Source organism: Xenia sp. Carnegie-2017, unplaced genomic scaffold (assembly GCF_021976095.1).
Source record: "Xenia sp. Carnegie-2017 unplaced genomic scaffold, XeniaSp_v1 HiC_scaffold_16, whole genome shotgun sequence".
In the NCBI taxonomy this organism is placed as follows: domain Eukaryota; kingdom Metazoa; phylum Cnidaria; class Anthozoa; order Malacalcyonacea; family Xeniidae; genus Xenia; species Xenia sp. Carnegie-2017.
In genome coordinates, this window is record NW_025813469.1 from 1,887,081 (window position 1) to 1,910,908 (window position 23,828).

At 37.2% G+C, this 23,828-nt stretch overlaps 2 protein-coding genes and 1 long non-coding RNA gene across 6 annotated transcripts; 2 read left to right on the forward strand and 1 right to left on the reverse strand.

Annotated features, from left to right (window-relative positions):
- The first annotated feature begins 60 nt into the window (after positions 1-60).
- On the forward strand, positions 61-5,078 carry LOC124437530 (alanine--glyoxylate aminotransferase 2, mitochondrial-like). Its single transcript, XM_046987494.1, is given in 15 exon segments — positions 61-91; positions 94-160; positions 515-638; positions 729-823; positions 900-993; positions 1,060-1,125; positions 1,277-1,304; positions 1,379-1,479; positions 1,668-1,760; positions 1,851-1,923; positions 2,271-2,330; positions 2,501-2,589; positions 3,069-3,218; positions 3,664-3,762; positions 4,602-5,078. Coding segments are annotated over 15 exon segments (1,260 nt in total). The 5' UTR covers positions 61-75; the 3' UTR covers positions 4,707-5,078.
- Positions 5,079-5,942: 864 nt separating this feature from the next.
- On the reverse strand, positions 5,943-23,678 carry LOC124437525 (kinesin-like protein KIF15). Of its 4 annotated transcripts, none has more exons than XM_046987485.1 (33): positions 23,302-23,678; positions 22,513-22,537; positions 22,196-22,367; positions 22,015-22,091; positions 21,848-21,885; positions 21,620-21,717; positions 21,375-21,554; positions 21,074-21,175; positions 20,561-20,668; positions 20,262-20,387; positions 17,786-17,842; positions 17,641-17,706; positions 16,822-16,909; positions 16,707-16,739; positions 16,485-16,630; positions 16,202-16,264; positions 15,957-16,073; positions 15,762-15,855; positions 14,855-15,053; positions 14,181-14,367; positions 13,560-13,637; positions 12,175-12,525; positions 11,931-12,036; positions 11,729-11,859; positions 10,282-10,359; positions 10,102-10,218; positions 9,443-9,592; positions 8,573-8,659; positions 8,383-8,445; positions 8,161-8,241; positions 7,740-7,823; positions 6,769-6,867; positions 5,943-6,264 (listed from the first exon to the last, which is right to left on the reverse strand). In XM_046987485.1, the coding sequence occupies exons 1-33, from the start codon at positions 23,312-23,314 to the stop codon at positions 6,253-6,255; spliced, it is 3,426 nt and encodes a 1,141-aa protein (XP_046843441.1). In that variant the 5' UTR covers positions 23,315-23,678; the 3' UTR covers positions 5,943-6,252. The 4 variants fall into 4 exon arrangements, with proteins under 4 accessions (XP_046843441.1, XP_046843442.1, XP_046843443.1 ...); XM_046987486.1 differs by lacking the exon at positions 23,302-23,678 and adding an exon at positions 22,624-23,085; XM_046987487.1 differs by lacking the exons at positions 5,943-6,264; positions 6,769-6,867; positions 7,740-7,823; positions 8,161-8,241; positions 8,383-8,445 and adding an exon at positions 9,149-9,237 and having other exon boundaries at positions 8,585-8,659.
- LOC124437534 lies at positions 12,467-13,579 on the forward strand. The gene is made up of 2 exons (XR_006945755.1): positions 12,467-12,539; positions 12,878-13,579. It is a non-coding gene; the product is annotated as an uncharacterized LOC124437534 (long non-coding RNA).
- Positions 23,679-23,828: the final 150 nt, after the last annotated feature.

Genomic DNA, 23,828 nt, shown 5'->3' on the forward strand with positions numbered 1-23,828 from the left:
AACTACACTGACTCACACAGGTTAAAGTATTATCATGATCTGTAAGCTTGATTCCTTTAAACCTTGAAGGGCAAAATGCAATGGCTGTGGGATAGCAACAACAAAGCTACTTGGATCTTTTTGGTGGAATAGTTACTGTCTCAGTTGGACACTGTCATCCGTAAGTGACTGTGTTCATAGAATGATGACAGGCAAACAGATGAAAAAGTGTTATCTTGATATTACTTTGATCATGCAGACACCACCAAAACAATTTTTTGACTTCATGATAGCATTCTCAATTTTTGAGTTGGGACTCAAACATGCAGCCTATCAAAGGAACAAAGCTAATGCATTAGGTGCTGTGTTAAATTTTGTTTATCACCTAATGCTTGTAGCCTTGGTCCACAAAACTAAGTTGTATGTAACTTCTTATAAGAAAATGTACAGTTGACTTGTCACAACAAAAATATATATACTTTGTGCTTAGGGTAGAAACTAAAAAGTCAGACTTATTTAAATGAAATTTGAATAGGAAAGTTAACGAGGCAGTCAAAGCTCAAGTGGACAAACTTTGGCATACAACACAAATATACATGCACCCAAACATTCATGAATATGCTGAGAAACTGACTGAGAAATTTCCTGGTAATCTAAAGGTAGATGAAATGACTTCCATAACACGAGGACATGTTTATCTCATACATAAGCTCGACGTTTATGTGACTTCTTTCCTGCTTCGTTCACAGGTTTGCTTCTTTGTAAATAGCGGATCTGAAGCAAATGACTTGGCAATGTTTCTTGCACGGCACTACACAAAGAGCTTTGACTTTATTTCATTGAGGTTTGTATAGCAACTAAGTACCTGGTAATTACTTGTGTTGTTATATAATGTAAGTAAACTTGCACATCTAATGAAGGAATGCATATCATGGAGCTAGTCCTTATACCATGGGTATGACTGCTGTTGGCACATGGAAATTTAACCATCCGCTTGGATTTGGTACCCTGCAAGTATAGTACCATTCATTCAAGCACTTTTTTCCTTTCACCTATTGAAAAGTTTCCTGTTGTTTCCAGACAATGAATCCTGATGTTTACAGAGGATTATGGGGTGGGTCAAAGTGTAAAGATTCAATTGCACAGGTTGGCTAGCTGTGATTAAATTGTGCACTATCAGCAATATCAGACTTAAGACATTCAAAGCATACATGCCAAAAGAAGGGAAATTTGTGCTAGAAAATTGAAATGATTGAAGTTATCTCAAACCCTCAATGTACAACAATTTACTTTTTAGACCACTAGGAAATGTAACTGCTCTGAAGGTAATTCTTAGACATACGTGACTATTTTCACATTTCAATGCAAGCTTGCAGAATGGATCTTTTTGGTTTGCCAGGACACTGCGAAGCAACAGATAATTACATTGCCGAATTTGAAGACATGTTAAGGCACTCATGTGGGAAAAAAGTAGCAGGATTTATAGCAGAATACATACAGGTTTGATCAATGGCCTATTGCCCAAGTTGATACACAAAGCTTTGCGAATTGATTCATCATAGTAAAAAATCAAGGTTAAATCAAACGGTGAAAACCATACCTTAATTTTGAGTATGTTCGCTTTCCTTATGATATATCCCTGTGGACTTATTTTACTTGGGAAGATGAATAATTTCAATGCATTTTAGGGTGTAGGTGGTTCAGTCCAAATGCCACGGGGATTTTTACCAAAGGCATACAAATTGATTCGCGACCACGGAGGTGTCTGCATTTCCGACGAGGTAATTGACTCGATCTCGCACCATATATGAAATAGAGTTTGGTTTCAACTAGAAAAAAAGATCATTGTCTTAGAGCTTATGATACTTCAGGTTCAGACTGGTTTTGGTCGTTTGGGTACGTCATATTGGGGATTTGAAGAAGCGGGTGTTATTCCAGATATAGGTAAGACGTTGTCCTTCGTGTCCAATCAACCTCTAATTTCTGTAACGTTTATTTACATAACTCGCTAAAGCCTGGCTCTCATATAGTCGTTCGAGACGACTCGTGCAAAAAGTAATTAAGCAGTCTCTCGGCAGCGCTAGTACCACTGAGCTAGTACGAATAAATGAGAAGTACAATTGCTTAAGTCGTCCCAGTCGTTTTGAAAAACAACAAAACAACAAAACAACTCGGAACGACTCGGATGACTCAAGCGACTTAATGAGAACCATGCTTAACTGATATTATTCCTCTTGTTGAAAAACTGACTTCATCTTTGCACTTGACTTATGAACTTTCTCTTTTGACAGTTACAATGGCAAAGGGCATCGGTAATGGCTATCCACTGGCAGCTGTTGTCACAACTCCAGGTAAAGCGGGGAGATGCTCTTTGAATTGTGTGAAAACCGTAGTCACTAAGGTTTAGCTTGCGCGAGAGCAATATAACCTGTGAAAAAAGGTGCACATATCAACTACTTGAATGAGGTTAAAACATATAGTTCATTACGCATTGAAAACAGCATCAATTCTTCTTTAATAGAGATAGCAAGCGTGATGGGTGAAGCCCTTCATTTCAATACGTTTGGTGGTAACGCACTTGGTTCTGCCGTCGGAATGGCAGTTTTGGATGTACGTTTAGTGACGTAACAATGGCTGAACTATGACGTGTTGTCACGTCATACTTACGTGATCTCGATTATTCACTCGCTTTTTAAAGATTTTTCTTCATTTTTTTTTTCATGGACAAGTTCGTCTATCTTTGTTGCCTCCTAATTTACGTTTTTATATCATCCACTTGCCTGGTAACATCGTGTTTTTTTATCATTTTGGTTACTAACTTTTTAACCAGTTGCGATTTTGCAATAGATGCGTAAGAGGGACACAAAGGTACCAAGCATGTGAACAATGTATTAATGTGAATTGAGAGGGACACAGAGGTACCAAGCATGTGAACAATGTATTAATGTGAATTGAGGGTTACGCGAATTTGTCTATTCATCGATTTCTAACCTTAAAATAACCGTATAAATACTACGCAAATATTATATTCAATACCTCTTGATCCCATGAGAGCCCTGTTGTACCAATTTCTCTATTCAACTACGCAGGCCATTGAAGAAGACGGCACTCAGCACAATTCTCACGTGGTCGGCACGCATCTTCTTACCGAAATGCTGAAACTTCGCGATGAATTCGAGGTCGTAGGCGATGTGCGTGGAAAAGGTTTGATGATCGGAATGGAGCTCGTCTCGGATAAGGTTTGTTATAACAACTGCAAACAATTGGACATATTTGGTTGTTTCTATATCAACGACTAGATATTACACATGTGTACATGTTAAGGATTCATAAGATGGTAGCGTTAAACTTAGTGGAAGAGTTACAACGGGAATTAGCCGAGTACATGTTAAGGATTGATAAGAAAGGATGAGGCTAACACCTTACCTTTTGAGTTGTTGAACCTGATCTTATATTTCATTTTTCATCTGTTTTAACTTCATCCATTGCGACTGTACTTCCTCTTTCTCCTTCTTTCTATTTTATTATGAAAACATTTAAGCAATTGTTCGTGATTTCATTCACCTACGAACTCACCTCCCCACGTCACATTGTTCGTTGCTGTGCTTTATTTTAAGTAGAGACTTTCACAACCTTCCCAAACCATTAAGCAGTTCATTGGTTAATGTTTTGCATATTCCTTAGGATTCTAAGAAAGCTTTACCGGCTGAAGACATTATCGAAATTTGGGACGATATGAAGGACATGGGAATATTAGTTGGAAAAGGAGGAGTTTACGGAAATGTGAGAAAACGAAGTTTTACTTTATCCGTTACTAGACACAACACAGTACGAAAGACCGCCCTCCCCCAACAAGTAAATGAATCTCAGCACTAATTATACCTATGGTAGATTCATAAATTGCATGTGAAGAATGGGTTCACTCCTGCTTTAAAGAAGAATGTATCGTCTCTTGAATTCAAAATATCAAAATATCCCCATGTCAAAATTGGTATTTTAATAGTATAGAATAATCTGCTCCACTCACTGTTGAACAACAGTATTTTTTCAGTAACTGTCATCGTATGAACAGTTTGAGGAAGGTTCAGATTGTCGTATCAAAACAGAGCGACGACAATTGGCCTTTTAGACTGCTTGGGATTTATTCATTCTGCACATATTTTAAAGTGCCCCTTTCAGCAAAAATTTTTAATAGCGATATTAAATTTACGTGTGATTTTCAACGTATCAGTAAGAAATGTTTTAAGTTTGTCAAATCGTTCAATTTTTATTGCTATTTAAAGGTAGCAAAAATGTTGCTTTTAATGGACCTTGTCCGTCGTTCGAAAAGTCTGGAACGACTTACCTTTGTGACGTCATGCAAGGGATTCGTCAATACAAGATATATATACCAACTACCTTGGATGACGTCAGAATTCGGCTAGATCCAGACTTCATGCCACGACGGGCAAGGTCCACTGGAAGGCAACTTTGAGCTTCCTTAACAAGAAGACAATTTGACCAAATTGAAAAATTTTTTCACCAATATGTTTGATATTACACCAAGTTTTCATATCGCTAATAAAAATTTTTGCTGATAGGAGCACTTTAATTTAGCAATTACCTTTCTACCAATGCTTTAGGTATTCCGTGTTAAACCTCCAATGTGCCTAACGATAGAAGACGCTGACTTTGCCATCTCGGTGATGCGGAGATCTTTTGAAAACTATCACGACAAAAGGAAATGAACATGAATTAATTTTTAATTGTACATAAATGATGAAATCATTTTCTCCATTTTTCAATTTACAGTTTATGGTATTAATGCACACAAGACTGACTTGTTGTTGATCGACCATGTCATGTCTTACATAATTAATCTAGTAATGTCAGATACCTGTTCGCACCAGTGATACGCACCAATTTTACACCAAATACGGGAAGAAGAAATTATCACAATCAATTATAATTTGGATTGGAAACCATAATCAATGCTATCGATCATGTTGATTGACAATATTTGGGTTGACGTCGATTAACCGAAACTTGATGATTTTGCATGCTATGGGATATCAGTTAAGCATTTGTTAAGAAATAAATTCTATCTTATTAATCACAAATTTGAGATCATGTGTTATATCTCACTTTAGAGGATGCGATCACGTGTGATATCTCATTTTTGAGGAAACGATCATATGTGATATCTCACTTTAGAGAAAACGATCACGTGTGATATCTCACTTTAGAGGAAACGATCAAGTGTGATATCTCACTTTAGAGGAAACGATCACGTGTGATATCTCACTTTAGAGGAACGATCACGTGTGATATCTCACTTTAGAGGAAACGATCAAGTGTGATATCTCACTTTTGAGAAAACGATCACGTGTGATATCTCACTTTTGAGGAAACGATCACGTGTGATATCTCACTTTAGAGGAAACTTGACATTTACAGTTTACTTACCTTCCGAAAGTAATCCATTGTTATCATCTTTTACCCACTCTAGTACTACATAATACATTTACATTGAAATTTCATACCCTTGTGGATCGACACTTGTTTTCTACGGATTTAGTCCCTTATATCTCTCTCCTTATTTACCTTGAGGTAAATACACAAGCATAACCTATCTATGAAACATGCATACTCTAGCCATAATACAAGCATAACCTATCTATGAAACATGGATACTCTAGCCATAATACAAGCATAACCTATCTATGAAACATGGATACTCTAGCCATAATACAAGCATAACCTATCTATGAAACATCCATACTCTAGCCATAATACAAGCATAACCTATCTATGAAACATGCATACTCTAGCCATAATAAAAGCACAACCTCCCTATAATACAAGCATAACCTATCTATGAAACATGCATACTCTAGCCATAATAAAAGCACAACCTATCTATGAAACATGCATACTCTAGCCATAATAAAAGCACAACCTATCTATGAAACATGCATACGAAGTCTTTTATCTCCTAATTATATTCTGGTGCAATGTAAGTTGAAAACAACGTTATGTAGAAGAAGCATTTTAGATAATAAGTGATGGATAAAACAAAGAATCGTGTTAAAAATGATTATATATGTCGATATTTTTACGCATTTGAATGTCTATCTAATACGTCTTGGCGTTTTGGATAAGAAAGATTGCCCTCTCATGCACTGCCGTCGCTAGTATAAAAGCTTTAAAAGTCAGTTAAACTGCAACGTATACCAATGTTGTCAGCAAACAGTTTGAAAGAAATAGCTTCATCTTTTCAACGTAATTGTTGTATCACGTGACACCCTGAAGAGAACAAGTCATCGTCATGTAAGTGTCACGTGTAACTACTGTGTCAATTCATTTCCATGAGTAGTGGGTAGATCGGTGGTAGGGGAGCGACAAGGGTGGTAAGACAGTAAGAGGTAGGGGGCATTGCAGGGTAAAGGGTAGTGAGGTAAGGGGTACTATAAGGGGTACTTCGTCTATTTATTCGCTAGTCAAGTGGTCATTGTCTCAATGGAGTACTTAAAGTCCTGGGTAAGCAGGGATTTTCTATGGTACTTAAAGTCCTGGGTAAGCTGGGATTTTCTATGGTACTTAAAGTCCTGGGTAAGCTGGGATTTTCTATTTATAATACTTTACAAAACTTTACAAAACTTAACAAAACATGCAGCTATTGTCTTATGAGGACTTGCTATCTTGTAATTCCTCTTTTATAACAACACTTGTAAAACCATATTGGTTGGCAACTTGCACAAACATTCCTCATAATCCCTCCCAATCCCTAGTCATAAAGTAAACCCTAACCTGTAAATCTGTAAGCTCTTGCTGTTGTTCTTCAAGTGTACGAGTAAGTGTTCGGCAATGGTCTGATGTAGCAGCAAGTTCTTCTTTTAAAGAACAAATCTATAAACACGAACAAACTGATGTCATAAAGTGAACACTTCGTCAATACAATAATTTGTATTGTGTGATAGATCGTAAATAGATCCACTGTTTGGTAACATCATCTGTCAGGAGAGGGTTTAAATTCCGACCACATAAACCCTCACAAATGATTGAATTTTCAATGGTGAAATACTCAAAAACTGCGTTTTGTGAAGGTTTAAACAAGTGAATTTACACTTTTAATGATATATGAAAGAGATGTTATATGCAGTGCGGTGTTTGAAATTAAATGAAGATATGATCTTCGCACTTTTGCTGGACAATTTAAGCAATTGTCTCATGAACCTGAAAATTTCAGGTGACTCAACGGGATTCGAACCCATGACCTCTGCGGTGCCGGTGCTCTAACCAACTGAGCTATGAAGTCACACAGTGGAGAGCAACTTACTTATCTATCGTGTTAAAATGTAGTGGCAGATGGGGGGCAACAAAACTGAACGATAATCGGGCACAGAATACGGCCTATTAATGAAATAGTGTTGTTCAAGGTGGGATTCCGCATTTTATACTCAATGGGGCATAAAGTGGAAAATGCAGAGTCCGTGTTATAGAAGTATCCATCTTTGCATTAGGCGAGACTCCGCACTCCGACTTCCGCATTTTCCACCATGCCCAAACAGCGTCGAAAGTTTAATCAGTTTTCAAGGAGTTTGTTTCCTATTTTCAAAGGTTTTGTTAGTGCAATTAACAATGAACTTAGTATTTAAGACCTTTTCATAAAGTTCAATGAGTACAGCAGACTCTGTGGTTGTCATAACCAAATAAAACCGTTTGTTCAATTTTATACTCGCTAATGTTACAGAAATAGAAAACAAATAATGTTCACAAACCTCGTTTTGAAAAGTTTCTTTCTCAATTTGTCGCTTCTCGCACTCGTCACTCAATTTTTCTTTCAATTTGCTCACGCTATTTTCCTATCAATTCAAAAACAATAGTCATCTGCAGAGATGCTAAGAGATAATGTGGGTTATTGGGGAACATTTTATCCCGATACCACATGACAACATGATTTCAAATGTTTGCGACTGTGCGGAACGAGTGCAATGTGTTTTGAAAATGAAAATAACTGTGATTGCCTTAACTTTAGGGTTTTTTGTCAACTCGAGGGCTCTTTGCAGGTTGGGTGCCCGGGAAATGCCCTCAATGGGCAAAGTGCTCAGGGTTAAATTCCTCCATGGCCAAGGCCCGGTCATCTGACGTAATGAGTAAAACATGACGAAGAAAATGCAGTACAAAATGTCGCCAACCAACCTTCTTCGCTAAATCACTTGCAAGCTCTTCAATTTTATCATTCTTCTCAGCAATCAAGTTCTCCATAGATGTAAGCATCCTCTAAAATTTTAAAATAAATTCCAAAAATGCAACGCAAACATAGTTTTCCTGATGTGCTTCGCAAACGAAAAATTCCCTTCGTCGTTTGTTCACTGTTGAGCACAGGATGATATTGAAAAACAAAACGAGAAAACGATGTACCTCTTTTTGAGAAAGCGACGATTTCAATTCCTTCACAGAGTCCAACAGCTTCACGCGATAACTCTAGGGAGACATCAAATAAACAACGGTGGATTTAGTGATGAAAATGTGGAGATGATCAGAAGAATGTACGACACTGATGATTGGTTGTAAAATAATGGCCGCAAACCTCACCCCTCTCCCTCAATACCTTTTCTTCTTGTACTTGACGTTTTAAGTCCGCAACATATTGATCACCATTATTTAGTTTCTTATTCAGGTCAATAATCTTTTCACCCTAGATACACACATATAACTGTTAAGAATAGACAATGAAAAAGGATAATACCTCATGTTAAAAATAATCTTAAAGAAAACCCATCCTGAATGCAAACGCAAGGAAAGTATCACATTATAAAACTACAATACAGTAGTTTTTATCAAAGACCATGTGCTATGAAAGGACAGGGCTTCTCCTTGTACATGAGCCGTGATATTAACGGCCATTTCTTCGGAAAGGCTCTCAAAGTGAATCGTCTTCATCTTGGGCAACATTCTATCTATTTACATTACTGATCTCGATTTATATTATTAGTTATACCATCAGAGATCACTTGGGCTCTCAAAGTGAGTCGTCTCCATTTTGGTCAAAATTCTTTCCACTTAAATTGCTGATCTCCATTCATGTTGAACAAACTAAGCATTCCATTGTGCGGACATGAACCATTCTTTAGATATGGCAGTAAGTAAGTTAAATAAATGACATAATATATCACATACGTCGTACCTGTTCCACACAGAGAGCATTACCTTGCTGAAGTTCATCTTTCAGATTCACACACTCTTGTAACGCAATAGTTGGAGGAGTTTTTGAAACTGAAAGATGAACTTCAGTTAAGCTCTCAAAGTTAATGGCCTCCATCTTGACAACATTTTACTTATTTACATAACTGATCTTGATTCGTATTGAACAAACTAGGCACTCCATTGTGCAGACATTAACCATACCTACTCCTATTCATTATACATGTATACAGTAAGTAAGAATAATTAATGACATAATATATCATATCAGTCATACCTGTTCCACACAGAGAGCATTAGCTTGCTGAAGTTCATCTTTCAGATTCACACATTCCTCTAACGCAGCAATGAATTGCTGTTGTTTATCTGCCTCGGTCATTAATTTCTCGTTTGTTTTGTTGGCCACATTAAGATGTTCCAGAGTGCTCTATGTCGAGAAGAAAGATGTTTATGTAAATGTAGAACTATCGAGGGATTTACTGATAAGACAATGTTTTTGACAATGGTAATTTACAAAATGCGATTTTGTAAAATAAACGCAATGAAACGCGTGCGCTGATTGGTCTAGAACTGTGTTTGCATTAGCCTGTGCAAAAACCGTCTGAACCCAACGAATCAAATCAATCAATCAATCCACTAGAATTTGCAAATCAATTAAGAAAACGTTTTAAAAGAAAAATTAAAACGTTTGTTTTCAATTTGTCTGTTTCGCTTTATTGTTATTTTATAAAAGAAATAAAAGACGTGTTTCGTGTTTGCACTGGCTTATGCAAACCTCGGAGACGTTCATAAAAGCCCTCGAGCAGGTGCAAACCTCGACCTTCGGTCTCGGACATGCACTGATCTACTCTCGAGCTCTCCCAAAGGTCTCCTAGGTTTGCATAAGCCTGTGCAAACACAGTGAACATCTTTTACAATTACTTTAGTGAAACTTACCTTCAGTTCATTTTCAAGTGATTTGATCTTATCACGTTCAGCACGGAGTAAGTTTTCCCATTCGTTTAACTTGTGGTCTTTAAACTGAAGCTCTTCTCGCATATTTTCTGCATCGGTCTGACAGAGAACAAATTGCATGCATATATTGTAGAATTTGACATTAATGTGCGGACTAAATACCTGAAGGTTTTGATTTATTTCCATAATTTCTTCCATTTCGCTTTTTGTACTTGTCAGTTCAATCTCCAATGTACAAATCTATTTCAAATATCGAAAGGACATTAGTAAAATCACTGTCGTTAGCAACGACAATGCAGCATGCGTTCTGATCAGCCACCATCAAAGTGACAGTATCATCACCATCAAAATGACAGTATCATCACCATCAAAGTGACAGTATCATCACCATCAAAGTGACAATATCATCACCATCAAAGTGACAGTATCATCACCATCAAAATGACAATATCGTCACCATCAAAATGAAAATATCATAACCATCAAAATGGCAGTATCATCACCATCAAAATGATAGTATCATCACCATCAAAGTGACAGTATCATCACCATCAAAGTGACAGTATCATCACCATCAAAATGACAATATCGTCACCATCAAAATGAAAATATCATAACCATCAAAATGACAGTATCATCACCATCAAAATGATAGTATCATCACCATCAAAGTGACAGTATCATCACCATCAAAATGACAATATCATAACCATCAAAATGACAGTATCATCACCATCAAAGTGACAGTGTCATCACCATCAAAATGACAATATCATCACCATGAAAGTGACAGTATCATCACCATCAAAATGATAGTATCATCACCATCAAAATGATAGTATCATCACCATCAAAATGATAGTATCCTCACCATCAAAATGATAGTATCATCACCATCAAAGTGACAGTATCATCACCATCAAAATGACAATATCATAACCATCAAAATGACAGTATCATCACCATCAAAGTGACAGTATCATCACCATCAAAATGACAATATCATCACCATGAAAGTGACAGTATCATCACCATCAAAATGATAGTATCATCACCATCAAAATGATAGTATCATCACCATCAAAATGATAGTATCATCACCATCAAAATGATAGTATCATCACCATCAAAATGATAGTATCATCACCATCAAAATGATAGTATCATCACCATCAAAGTGATAGTATCATCACCATCAAAGTGATAGTATCATCACCATCAAAATGATAGTATCATCACCATCAAATGACAGTATCATCACCATCAAAATGACAGTATCATCACCATCAAATGACAGTATCATCACCATCAAATGACAGTATCATCACCATCAAATGACAGTATCATCACCATCAAAGTGACAGTATCATCACCATCAAAGTGACAGTATCATCACCATCAAAATGACAGTATCATCACCATCAAAATGACAATATCATCACCATTAAAATGACATTATCATAACCATCAAAATAACAATATCAAAAGCATCAAAATGACAATATCAAAAGCATCAAAATAACAATATCATAACCATCAATATGACAATATCGTCAACATCAAATTGACTACATTATCAATGAAAATGAGACTTTAACACGAAACTTACTTTGCTTTCCAATGAAGCAGCTTTACGTCCAGCATTATTTTTTTCGATGTCTTGATCTTTCTTCAAGGATTCAATGTGCCTGTCAGCTTGCTTTAGACATATCTTTAGATCTTCATTCTCGCTCTTAAATACTAGGAAACAACGATGTCGAAGATGAGTAAACTTGACGGAAAAGTCTGTCCTAGTTTGCCTTAACGCTTACAACTCATCTCTGAAATTTCTTCTTTTAGTTTATCATTCAATGTGTTTAGCTTCTTGTTAAGATCGGCTTCGACATTTGTAAACTTTGATCTTTCACTTGAAAGACACTATAAAGGATTAAAAAGGATTATAAAGGATTAAAGAATTATAAAGGATTAAAGGATATAAAAGATTTATATTATGTATAATCTCTCTGATGAGTACATGTTAAGGATTGATAAGAGAGGATTAGGTCAACACCTTACCTTATTGAGTTGTTGAACCTGATGCTCTAGTTTATTCATCGTCTGATTCAACTCAATCCTTCGCGACTCTTCTTCTTCTTTCTCCTGTAGCGTCGCATTATATAATTTTGAAATTTCCGTCAGTTCTTCAAACAACGTCTCTTGATATATTTCCTCGTCATCGGGAATTTCCGGTTCGTACGTCACAAATGGATCGTCCAATAAATCAGGTTCGTTTAAATCGTTGTAGCTATCGCTTCTCGAACGTAAAACACCATTTGATGGCGCATCTTCAAGCATACCGCATGCACGAGTAGATAGAGAAATTCGTCGCCTGTTGGGAGTACTGATTGCCTTCGGTGAAGATAAATTCTACAAGTGAAACGGTAGAGTATTAATTCATTGTACGAACATGTAAAAATTTATAAAAAGATTTCAGGTTGGCTTCAATAACAAGTCGAAAAGGCGGAAATCTTTGTAGTATCCTTCAATATTATAGTTAACTATGCGAAAAAAACTCTTGCGAACAAAAGAAAAAGATTTGAACATGCGCAGATACTTTGCAAAACAAATTGTGACGTGAAAAATAGCCAATACAATACACAACCATAGACATAACACCTGAAAGCCTTTACTCAAATGATGCAACCTGAAAGCCTTTACCTTTAGATGCAACCTCAAAACCTTTACTCAAATGATGCAACCTGAAAGCCTTTACCTTTAGATGTAACCTCAAAGCCTTTTTCAAATGATGTAACCTCAGAGCTTTTACCCAACTGATGTAACCTTAAAGCCTTCACCCAAATGATGTAACCTCAAAGCCCTTACCCAGATGATGCAACCTCAAAGCCGTTACCCAAATGATGCAACCTGAAAGCCTTTACCTTTAGATGTAACCTCAAATCCTTTACCCAAATGATGCAACCTCAAAGCCTTTACCCAAATGATGCAACTTCAAAGCCTTTACTCAAATGATGCAACCTGAAAGCGTTTACCTTTAGATGTAACCTCAAAGCCTTTACCCAAATGATGCAACCTCAAAGCCTTTATTCAAATGATGCAACCTTAAAGCCTTTGCCCAGATGATGCAACCTCAAATCCTTTACCCAGATGATGCAACCTCAAAGCCTTTATTCAAATCATGCAACCTTAAAGCCTTTACCCAGATGATGCAACCTCAAATCCTTTACCCAGATGATGCAACCTCAAAGCCTTTACCCAAATGATGCAACCTCAAAGCCTTTACCTAGATGATGCAACCACAAAGCCTTTACCCAGATGATGTAACCTCAAAGCCTATACCCTTGTGCTTAATACGAAGTCAACTATTCTCAATATATAAACGTAGACTTGTTAAAAGATTTATTTAAAACAATGTAGTATGGTATTGAATTATAAATACTCACTCGTATTGTCTGCATATGAACATCGTTTAAAGTCGTCCGTTCTAACGCTGTCTTTACTTGATGCATTTCTAAACATTTCTAACGAAAAGATCAGCAGAGGATAAGGTTGTGAGCGTTATAACTTTCTTTATTTGTAACCAGGTACCTTAAATATCATGAATACGAGCTTAATTGTCCTTTATATCATATTGTTCATTCATTTCTACATCATACTACAAATCCTGACACGGGATTCATATTATGGTGATTTTTCTGATGATGGCTACGGAATAATTTCTACATGAGGACTCGCGCAATTTCCAAAACGATCATAGTACACAATTTAACACGTAAGCCGGGGGGGAGAAGAATAAAAATAATTTCGTTCTGGAATCATATGAACACGAATCAGTAATTCACTACGATATGAGGGCCACTTCACGTCGACTAAGTTTAAAGTCATTAATATAATATGGGGCGACTTAAACATCACTAAAGTTAAAACAAACATTGTTGGACTTCAAATATAAAGGTGTCAAGACTTGAGCGTTTATCTCTTCACGATAGAGGACGGATGATCAACTCATTGGATGAAGTGCATTCATCAGTTTCAATCTATTACGAACAAAATATTCTTCGTACCTTGAGCTCTTCAATAGTTTTTCTTGAAGATTCGACCTCAGCTTCAGATTCAAGGCAGCTTTTTCGAAAATGATCCTCGCTCTCGATCAACTTTTCTTTTGACTGCTGGAGATCTTCACGAGTGTCGTAAAGTTCCTCCCTGACGGAGTCAAGATGGCTCTGCATTTGACTCAATTCACTTTTATATCTGGAAGTGACAAGAGAAGATTTACAAGTGGATTGAACAGGGAGGGATTCGGTATGATTTTGTAGGGCATGCTCTAGATTGAATTTGAATTTTCGTGTCAACTTCCGGGGTGCCTAGTTGCGTTCAATTTTACAAATCCTATACAATGATTATGATATATTTTAGGAGGTGTGCTCCATCAAATCCAAATCACAATTTCTTTGCTTGATTCCTTGGCATATTAATATTTCGTATGGAAATAGCAACCCCCTAGCTAAGGCTAGAAGGAGTGCATACTCCTCCACTACACCATAGTAAGTTCACACCCCTGTCATTAAAAATCATGCTTGAAGAGTGACTGGGATGTAAGGATGGCTGGGAAAGGAGTGAAAATTACTGAAATATTACTACAACAACAGATTGCTGACGAGAACTAAAAGATCGCGGAATTTTGAAGGTGAACTGAGAGCTAACTACGATTATTAGAATTAGGGAAGCATGTCGAAACCTTTCAATCTCGGCATTTGAAGCCTCAGAGACTTTTGATGAACTTGACAGACTTTTCTCAAGAAAGCCACCATCATTAACGTTCAAGGCATCCCTCAGTTTGCGTTCCAACTGCAACGCATAGATCTTCGTTTTACTAAGATCATATGACATGTCAATGGTAGCGTCTTTGCTGTTTTCTCGTAGAGTTTTAAGTTCGCCTATACAACAAGAATCACATTTCATAAATGATGAACATGCCTTGGATATGAAAGCGGAAATGGATTTAGGGGAGGAGTGCGGAGGGTTGAAATTTGCCCAGAAGAAAATACCAAATACTAAAATGCCAAACAATTAGACGAAATCAATTGTGATAAGTGTTTTAACGGAGCGCTTTCAAAACTATCACAGGTCCATTCTGAACAAAATAATCTATTGCATCAGATTAAAAAAACATGACAAGAACTTTTCGTTCACCACATCTGTAATATTTGATACAGACACCGCTTTGCACGAAAACAACATATAAATACAGGATGGATTTCACATGTGTGTTTGAGGAGGGGGGTGGGGTGGAGGGCGACCAGTCCTAGCCTTAGTTACAAGTAGCAAAAGCAAAAGTGGTGCTAATTTTCTTACGAAAATTTAATATTCTAAGCAATTAAGCAAAAGCAATGGTGATTTGCGTGTTGATGGAACATACCACCAATCCCCCAACGTGTTCAATTCCCAACGAAAAAGAGCCCAAGCCGTAGTATAAAAGCAGCAGAATTAAACCAAAATCTCGACGTCACCCAAAAAGTAGCCATTGAAATCTCATCAAAAATAGACCACCAACCCTTCAAACAAAATCATTCTGAATTTATCCTTGGACAGATATCCGGTTGACATTACAATAAACTGCATGATTCTCAGCAACGCAAACGAACCTCTAAGTTCGAGATTTTCCATTGCAAATTTTGTAACGTCTGGATGATGATCCAATTTTTCTTGTAAAATTTTAATCTCCTCGCGTAACATCGCCTATAACATCAAAAATAGACATAGATCTATTTTCAGTGTTCTATGGTTCTACGGCCAACAACAACATCATCTCACCCCTTAAAGGATATTAGTCTACTCACAACTTCATTATCATTATCAACTTCATTGTCGCGGGCGATTGTAGAAGAGTCTTTCTTCTGCGTCTTTTCTAGTTTAGCAATGTGAGCGTCACGAAATTTCAAAATCATTTTCGTCGACTATATGTGAAAAATAAAAAGATGGTAAAATATAAAAAAGTTTTTTCTTGTCAAAGATGAATAAATATTAGCCCTTGCAGGACACAAGTTTGCATCAAAAATGAACATGTCATCACCCTCATACATACTTGCAGAAATCGATCTTTCTTTCTGCCAAGTTCTTCCAGTTTCTTGATTTTTTCCTCCAACACCTGAGAAACAATCATCATTGCATTGAAAACAAACCTTTTTTTTTGCATTAAAAACGAGGCCATAACATAGGAATCTTAGAACACTTCGGTTAAACGTATGTGTCATGAACATTCATGGCGAGAATTTGTTCAAACAAGACACCTTTTTTGAGCAACTTTTAAACAATTTTGTTTGGAAGTTTACGAGTGAAAAGGACATATCACGACAGTCACTTTCTACCTGCTTTTCTAGCTCAGATTTCTCCTTTAGATTGATTGTAGTGAGCGCTATTTGTTTCCAGTCTTCTACGCCTTTTTTCGCCGTCTCATCTTCAACGTTGCTTGCGGCGCCCGCGGTTGATTGAAAGTTTGCCCAGTCATTGCTTACTGGTGACAATGAACATATTGTGCATTGGCAAAAGTTACAACTAAATCACCTAAGTCAACATAAATCAGGGCTTACTGTTGTTCGACGTTGACATACGGCGCACACCGGCTACAAGAAAATGTAAGTAAGAGATCTTTCCTGAAATTCGCCGGATAAATTCTTACACATAAGAGAAAGAAAGTCTCTCTACCTCTGGTTTCTTGCAACAGTAGTTTTAACTTGCGAATTTCTTCTTGCAAACTTGCAACGTTCCCAGAAGTATCTTCATTCACAATCGCCTAATTCACAACGACGTAAAAAGAAAAGGAATAAAGAGCAAGATTCAATGGCAAGTTTTTACAAAATACACGAATGACGTTCTTCAATTGTAAACCTATAATTTATGACTGATCCTTGACAATTGTCAATTCATCTGTCTCCAACAAATTTTGTAAACACAGAGATTTTACATAGACTGAAACTATCGTAGTTTATATGCAACCAACTTAAAATCCTACAAATCCATGATCCAACGAACAAAAGATCCTACAATCCTAAGATCTTAAAAACACAAGATCCTACAATCCTACAATCCTACAATCCTAAGATCCTACAATCCTAAGATCCTACAAACACAAGATCCTACAATCCTACAATCCTAAGATCCTACAAACACAAGATCCTACAATCTTACAATCCTAAGATCCTGCAAACACAAGATCCTACAATCCTACAATCCTAAGATTCTACAAACACAAGATCCTACAATCCTAAGATCCTACTAACACAAGATCCTACAATCTTACAATCCTAAGATCGTACAAACACAATATCCTACAATCCTACAATCCTACAAACACAAGATCTTACAATCCTATAATCCAAAGATCCTATAAAACTACCATCCTACAGATTTAATTGATCTAATAAGCGCAAGCTAAACATGACAACATGCAAACTGTCGTGTTTCACAACTTGGCACAAGTTCAACAACTTCAACAACATCAAACAAGCAATTTGATAGTCTCACCTTATTCCTAATCTCTTTTGCTCTTTTAGCAAAATTCAAGGTAGAAAGAGTTTCACCAAAGCACCTGAAAATTATAAGCAAAACCTTTTGCACCACACGAAACGTAACAATGTTTTATTAATCAGCAAGTTAGGTAAGACAAACCTGCCGAGGGATGAACATTGGCGATAATATGTGTACGAGCATTTCCTCCAAGAGAGTCCTGGCAACGAGAAAACATTAAATTATCATTTTGAGACATTTTTCTTCATATAAAGTAAATCCAACGCAAACTGAGCAGCGGAGAGGAACAATAGGGCCTGAGGCAAAATACGGTGATTGCAGTAATGGATGGAATGGGAATGGAATGGAATGGAGGAATGGAATGGAATGGAATGAGGAATGGAATGGAATGGAATGGAATGGTGGATGGAATGGAATGGATGGAATGAAAGTGGAATGGATGGAATGGAATGAGGTGGAATGGAATGGAATGGAATGGAATGGAATGGATGGAATGAGGGGAATGGAATGGATGGAATGGAATGGAGGGTGGAATGGAATGGAATGGAATGGAATGGATGGAATGGAATGGAATGGAGGTGGAATGGAATGGAATGGAATGGAATGGAATGGATGGAATGGTGGAATGGAATGGATGGAATGGAATGGAATGGAATGGAGGGTGGAATGGAATGGAATGGAAAGAGTGGAATGGAATGGATGGAATGGAATGGATGAATGTGAATGGAATGGAATGGCGGATGGAATGGAATGAAATGGAATGGAAGGAATGGAATGGATGGAATGGAATGGAGGAATGGAATGGATGGAATGGAATGGAATGGAATGGATGAATGGAATGGAATGGAATGGATGGAATGGAGGTGGAATGGATGGAATGGAGGTGGATGGAATGGAATGGAATGGAATGGAATGGAATGGATGGAATGGAATGGAATGGAATGGATGGAATGGATGGGTGGAATGGATGGAATGGAAAGTGGAATGGAATGAGGTAATGGAATGGAGGAAAGGAATGAAAGGTGGAATGGAATGGAGGGAATGGATGGAATGGAATGGAATGAATGGAATGGAAGAGAGGTGGAAGGATGGAATGGAATGGATGGAATGGAATGGAATGGAATGGATGGAATGGAATGGAATGGAAGGTGGAATGGATGGAATGGAATGGATGGAATGGAATGGAATGGATGGAATGGAATGGAATGGAATGGAGGAATGGATGGTGGATGGAATGGAATGGAATGGATGGAATGGAATGGAATGGTGGAATGGATGAATGGAATGGAATGGAATGGAATGGAATGGATGGAATGGAATGGAATGGAATGGATGGAATGGAATGGATGAATGGATGGAATGGAATGGAATGGATGGAATGGAATGGAATGGAAGGATGGAATGGAATGGAATGGAATGGAGGTGGAATGGAATGGATGGAATGGAATGGAATGGAATGGAATGGAATGGAGGAATGGAATGGAATGGATGGAATGGAATGGAATGGATGGAATGGAATAGGGTGGAATGGATGAATGAGGAGGTGGAATGGAATGGATGGAATGGAATGGATGGAATGGAAAGAGGTGAATGGAATGGATGGAATGGAATGGAATGGAATGGAATGGAATGGAATGGAATGGAATGGAGGTGGAATGGAATGGAATGGAATGGATGGAATGGAATGGATGGAATGGAATGGAATGGAATGGAATGGAATGGAATGGAATGGAATGGATGGAATGGAATGGAATGGAATGGAATGGAATGGAATGGAATGGAGTGGAATGGAATGGAATGGAATGGAATGGAATGGATGGAATGGAATGGAATGGAGGGGGTGGAATGGAATGGAATGGAATGGAATGGAATGGAATGTGAATGGATGGAATGGAATGGAATGGAATGAATGGTGAATGGAATGGAATGGAATGGAATGGAATGGAGGAATGGAATGGAATGGATGGAATGGAAGTGAATGGAATGGAATGGATGGAAGGATGGAATGGAATGGAATGGAATGGAATGGAATGGAACGCGGAAGGGTGGAATGGAATGAGGTGGAATGGAATGGAATGGATGGAATGGAATGGATGGAATGGAATGGAGGTGGAATGGAATGGAATGGAATGGAATGGAATGGAATGGAATGGATGGAATGGAATGGAATGGAATGTGAATGAATGGAGTGAACGGAATGTGAATGGAATGGAATGGAATGGAAGGTGGAATGGATGGAATGGGTGGAATGGTGGAATGGATGAAGGAATGGTGGAATGGAATGGAATGGAATGAGGTGGAATGGAAGGAATGAGGTGGAATGGAATGGAATGGAATGGATGAATGGAGGAATGGATGGAATGGAATGGAATGGAATGGAATGGAATGGAATGGAATGGAGGTGGAGGAATGGAATGGAATGGATGGAATGGAATGGAATGGAATGGAAGGAATGGATGGAATGGATGGAATGGAATGGATGGAATGAAGGAATGGACATGAATGGAGGTGAATGAGGTGAATGAGGTGAATGAGGTGAATGCGATGAATGAGGTGAATGAGGTGATATATACTCCCACCATTATTTCTAAGTCATAACAAAGTTCGCAATAGATTACCCTTAGTAAGAAGGTAAGTTTAGAGTCCCTGTAAGGTACGTGGCGTTGTTTCCCATGTGTTATGTCAACTAATGCCATAATTACGTTGCCCAAGGACGACAGAGATTTGTTGATACTGCCTGCTTCCTGAATACAATAGAAAATAGCTATTAAACTATGCTAAAAATGAGAATAGGAGAAAAGGTGTAAATTATGTTTTAAACTGAAACTGCTTAGTTCAAGCCTGTTAGGTATTTTAAAAAACACCCCTAGGCTATATTAAGAACAAAAGCCACGCATTTTACTTCATAAACACGTACTTTAAGTCTCAGTCCATCACTCTGAGTATCTTTGTGACGTTCTGATCCGGCAAGATCAACAAGATTTAGACGCGAAACTTTGATATTCTTTATCGCTCCTTTGACCTCCTGAGATTTAAAGAAAGTTACCAGTCGTGCGTACATATCTTGAACAGGGCCGTCTAGACAATTTTTGGGGCTTGGGGCAAAACTTTTTGTTGCAGGGGGGCATCCTCCCCCCATATCCTAACGAATGTGAAATTATACTTGGCAATTGTAATGTAATATGTGATTTTTATGTTTTATGTCTGTAAATGGGAATGATAAGTTAATATTGACATTCATTAGCGTACTTAGAAATTTACTTGTTAGAACTCTCATGATATTTGCACTTATTTTCACAGCAATATACTGTTCTATTTATCTTGCTTTGGGGACCTCAAGGGCCTGGGGCCCGGACCTGCCCCTTCTGCCTCCCCCCCCTTCTGGGCGGCCCTGATCCTAAATATGATTCAATCAAAGAAAGATTCAAACCTTTGACTCAATGGTGATGGTGAAAACAGCATGACTACGACTACTTTCTCTGTTCATTGATGTTGATGCAACTCTCCTGTTGAGCCAGCCAGAGTTGAGGACCTATTGTATTTATTTGAAGTGATTAAGAAGAAGAGGAGGAGGCTGGGAAATTGGGAAAAGGGGACTTGAAGGCAATTGGGAGAACCTACTTTAACATGCAACTCCCTGAACTGTGAAGGAGTGGATGAGAAGCCTGAATGTAAGAACTTTATGCTAAACTCAATCAAACTCACTGAAAAACAACAGATAAATATCTCACATTGTATACATCTCTAGCACTAGAAACAGGTTTCTCCATTAGGCCATCAACAAACACTCCTTTCTTGATGTCCTCTCGCAGCTGGAGTCCAGTGGACGTCAGATCCAAAAGATCAAAAACTTGCTCATTGTAAATTTCAAGAAAACTACACTGACACAAGAACTCTACTTTATCACCATTCTATAAAAATATAAGATCAAGAATTTACATAATGTATCCAACATCTATGGCATATGCTGCCAAACCTTTTCTCTTTCTCTGTTGATCAAATTGAAGAGATATTCAAAACCACGAGGTATCACACCGCGAAGCTTGTGATCAAAACTGTCTCCTTTGGATGGTCCTGTGATTAAAGAAAGCTCATGAGTCAGAAGAATACTTGAAACCCGGAATGTAATCGTAAAAATTTAGACAATTTGAATACACAAGATGATTTTTCTCCAAACTATTATTATAAACATATTCTAGCTTACCAAGCATTGTAAATGTCTTCCCAGATCCAGTTTGACCACTTAAAAATAACAGTAATAACTTAAAAAACATGAAAACTGCATTACAGGTTTATAAGTACACAAATATCTTGTACTTTTGTATACTACTCCAATAAAATTGATTTATTATGAGATCAGAATCCACTTACTAAGCAAATATTGTGCCATTGTAGCCTCCAAGGCATCCTTCGATGATTTCTTTAGCAACATATGTAAATACTTCTTCCTTTAGTTAAAACACAGTAAAACCGTTACACTAAACAAGTGATACTTTGCAAGTAAACTTTCCAATGAACGACAGCGAATTACCATTAGCCACAGATAGATTACCTGGGTTGCATTGGTATCGGCTACTTGATCATATGTAAACACTTTGGAATAAGGTTTGGACAACAGGTTTAATGTTGTTCCAGAAGTAACTTGCAGACAAGATTTGTGGTTTATTTCATCGCCAAAGTTTTCCGGTGGGCGGATACGAACAAACACTTTAATGTTGTCATCACTATGTGAGAAATGAATAAACCAAACAAACAAATTAATCTGTTAATCATCTCAAAAATATATGACTGCAGACATATTATAGCTTGAGTACTTATAAACTGATAATCAGCTACTATACAGATTCTTCTTTTTCAAAATTGTCGTACCTTACATTGCTACCATTTGTCCCTTCTACAGCAAAGGACAAAAATTAGTTAACAAAATAAATTACTGAAATTATCAAATAACATCATAAACATCAATGATTTTTGATGCACCTTTCATGCTCATTTTTTGACGAAATTCAACAAAAATGAATACAGTTTACTGTGTTTAGAAAAACTCAAAATTCGCGCCATTTGCCCTTTAAACTATGCTTCCACTTCGACAACTAATTTCAAAATTTAGTGGACCACGCGTGGAGCACATAAAGTAGAGCGTGGAAAGCCCGGAATGATTGTAATAAAGCTACTAAAATTTGGCAAACATTACTTACAGTAAATTTGTCATTTTATTACTTTAGCGGCTTAAATTTGCAACTATAACATTAAGACTAGACTGCGTCAAAATTTCAATCTGCTGCTTAAAGGCTTTAAATAGCAAAATGATTTTCCCCGCAGGTATATTTCCTCAACTTCGTAACTATGTCAACTGAATATAATCTGACCAAACCGAGCAGGATTCCTGCAGAATTATGATAGCAATATATTCAATTAAATGAGGATAACGTAACCAATTTTCAATTGAAAATGTATCACTACATAGAGAAAAAATGAGGCGACATCGAATACATACAACACACGGTGAACGCAGTGTGAAAGAATTAAATTTGAAAAACATGCAACAAATTCATGAGTGAAATGAAGAGACAGATATAAATGTATCAATAAACGCTAAATTGCAATTTGCATCTTTAAAATACACTGCGAAACAATGATGAAAACAATTCTACTCACTTGACTTAAACATTACTCGTCGTGGAAGCCAACGTGAGGATAACAGAATTCATAATTGTTAATTTAAACGATTTACAATGCAAAGAAACTCGAGCCAAATCAGCCAATTACATTTCTACCGCAGATTAAATTTACGATCTGAGAAGAGTACAAGATTTGAGAAGTGACACGCCACTTTAACTCACACACAGGAATTCAGTGACAGGAAAAAGTACCCGACGACAACGCTTATAATCATTCAGCGTCAATAAGACAAGAATGGTGATTAAAAACAGGGAAAGACCACCAGCGTGCTGTTAATAAGAGGATTTAATATTAACAGGCAATGGAGCTATAGACAGCTACGTATTGCAGTTGATCCAAAATTCAACATTGGAAAGCACATGCAATGGAACTAATGTGAATTTCTTAAAGTAATTTAGAAATTGATTTAAAACACCTTTTGTCAAAAATTGATACGCATAAATCAACTTCTCCAAAAAACTTTCTGAGAAACTTCATGATATTTTTTCAAGCAACATCTCCCT